Source organism: Propithecus coquereli, unplaced genomic scaffold (genome assembly GCF_000956105.1).
Source record: "Propithecus coquereli isolate 6110/MARCELLA unplaced genomic scaffold, Pcoq_1.0 Scaffold132, whole genome shotgun sequence".
Taxonomy (NCBI): Eukaryota; Metazoa; Chordata; class Mammalia; order Primates; family Indriidae; genus Propithecus; species Propithecus coquereli.
This window is the reverse complement of record NW_012137414.1, coordinates 801,326-803,983: the sequence shown is the minus strand read 5'-3', so window position 1 is coordinate 803,983 and position 2,658 is coordinate 801,326. Positions and strand designations below refer to the sequence as shown.

General features: G+C 33.0%; 1 protein-coding gene across 3 annotated transcripts in view; it reads right to left on the bottom strand.

Annotated features, from left to right (window-relative positions):
• ASB11 (ankyrin repeat and SOCS box containing 11, E3 ubiquitin protein ligase) overlaps nt 1–2,658 on the bottom strand; it is a 22,599-nt gene extending 19,941 nt beyond the window's left edge. For 2 of the 3 annotated variants that reach the window (XM_012638711.1, XM_012638712.1), the window contains exon 1: nt 2,478–2,658. In XM_012638711.1, the coding sequence (XP_012494165.1) occupies nt 2,478–2,658 (181 nt within the window). Of the gene's footprint in view, nt 1–1,424; nt 1,543–2,477 lie in introns of those variants that run through there. The other variant, XM_012638713.1, reaches the window with a different exon arrangement.

Here is a 2,658-nt window from a genome sequence, read left to right as displayed (position 1 = left end):
AGGTGCCTACATAAATATCTACAGACTGAAGGTGGGATCTGGTGATCCACCTGATGCTCTAGACATAACACCAACAGCCATGGACAATGTTTCAAAACCATATACACACACACACACACACACACACACACAGATATATATATAATTGACAAAATACACAGAGAAGCTTGAAAATCAAAACTAATAACAGTCAACTACAGCTTAACTCAACTCTGATGAGTTACCTGCAAATGTACTAGTTTAAAACCCAAAGACATATCGACTAATGTATTCTAGAATATGAAATTACAGAATTAAGAAGAAAACTTCCTAAAAGATTTTACAGTAAAAAAAAAATTATATATAATAAGGAAGTGATGTTAGGTATAGCTTCCAAAAGAAACAGTGCCCAAGACCTGGAAAGTCTAACCTCTACCCTGGCTGAGTTTTTCCTGTCCTCCCTTGTTTTTGACATTGTTGATGATAGTTTACAGGAACAGAATACGCTAGCAGAATCAAGAAATTTAACGTTGGGCTGAGACTTGTGTAAGTCAATTAGCTAACTTACTGATTAAATGTCATATATTTTCCCAAAAAACATTTGTCTAACCAATGAATAGCAAAGGTGATTTCTTGTTTGAGTATAACACTCTCACAAAATTTTGTTCTTGATTCTTAATACATCTTGTTTTAAATATATAGTATCTGACTGTTAACAGTGATGTCAAAAGAAAAAACACAGAATCATGTAAAAACTACTGGTTCTGGTATATTGCTGACTATATTATTATAGAAAAACTTATTTATCAAATCTGGATATACTTTCTATTATATATGTGTATGGGAGTGTGGGGATTTATGTATGTTTACACACGCGCACACACACACACACACACACACACACACAGAGGAAGGAAATAAAACAGGGAAATTAACATGCATCATTCTCAGCCCTGCCTATTTAATGATAATTGAAAAATATGTTTTTGACCTTATAACACTATGTTGCTTGCAAATTAAATGAACATTATCCTAGGAGCATGACCAAGTAAAGATACTTGAGCTAAAGAATGAATGAATAATTCTATTTAAGAGATTTGCATTCAGGCTCCAGACTCAAATTTAAACCATGTTTACATGGGTTTTGACTAATATAAAACGTTTTTAAGAGTGCACTTAATTAAGGACCACAAAGACAGAAATAATGCACATGAGCAACAGGAGAAAACATTTTTAACATACTCTTGCCAATGTTGACTTTGTTGGACTTTGTCTAATTTAAACCATGAGGATGATGTATCTACGAGAACATCGAAACTATTACTGAATACTTTAGAAAGCCCCTGCCCAATTTTACAAGTTAAATTAGAAAATAGCTTTTCAGATCATGTTTAACTTGAAACTAAAGAGAAGAATTTTTTTTTTTTTTAACCAAAGTAACATACCTCCCTGAAACGTGTGACAAATGTAATCCCCAAAAGAAATCTCCTTCCACAGTCCGGGCCTTCGGACACTTTCTGAAACTTCAAAATTCTTCTCAATTTCTCCAGTTAATTGAAGCATTCTGATGCTTTGTCTTTGGAGGTCTTATTTCTTTGGATAAGACTGCTGTTGTCTAGTGTCTTCCAAGTTGTCTAGTGTATTGGAATCACATAGCATAAGTCTATTTTGAAAGAGAATCCTAGATGCAAATTGAAATGGATACTAGATAAAGAATGATGTAATCTTGGAACCCCTGTGAACACTAAAAATACATAGGGAAACTCTGAACTGTTTATGAATAAATACTCTATTAAAGTGACAATCCCAGCAGTGACAGGGATATCTGACTCATTACTTTTGTAGCATCTCACAATTAAGGTGAATAATTTCTTGAAAGAAATGGAGACTAATCTCTACAAAGCACGAGACTGTAAAATGTTTTACCCAAATCTTGAGATTTCATATTATAATAATGTTTGTTTGCAGTGCTTTGCATGGTACCACATACAAATGGGTTTAGTGAAAGGTTTTTCCTGACAGCAACAAGTTGTTAATCAATTTCAATTGCAAATGGCAGCACAAAAATATACACAGCATGCCATGTTTGCTGCTTAAAATCAAATTTATTGGTCATTCTATTTCCTGAGGAAATTGTTTTGTTAGAATGTTCATTGTTAAAGTTTGATTAAACATATTAAATACAATAATCCTATATAAGTAGTTCTTTTGGCCTGTAGAAATGAGGTTTCTCAAAATACTCTTAGTAACTAGCAACTACTCTATTTACCTCTTGAATAATAACTGTTAATAGATCTACTAACTTGCAAAAATAAAGCTGAAAATCCTTCACAAATTGATGCAGCCTACAGCATTTGCCACTTTAAATGATAGACAATGTTTTAAAACTACCCACTCAAAACCAAAGTATACATAAAATCTGCCTTCTAGAAATACTATTCATATGAATTATCTAGGAGGGGTTTGTAAGTATTGGGAACAAATTCATGTACTTTTACCTGAAATTCCACCATAGATCTCTTCTGCTATCCTAGCTGCTTCTTTTCTATTTCCTTTGACGACATAGAAATGGGTTAGGAGAGCCAAAAAAACCTTAATTAAAAGCTTGAAGAAAAAAAAGGTAGCAAACATTGTAATAAAAACGTTTTTAAAGCCATAGAAAACAGGACCGTCTTCCAT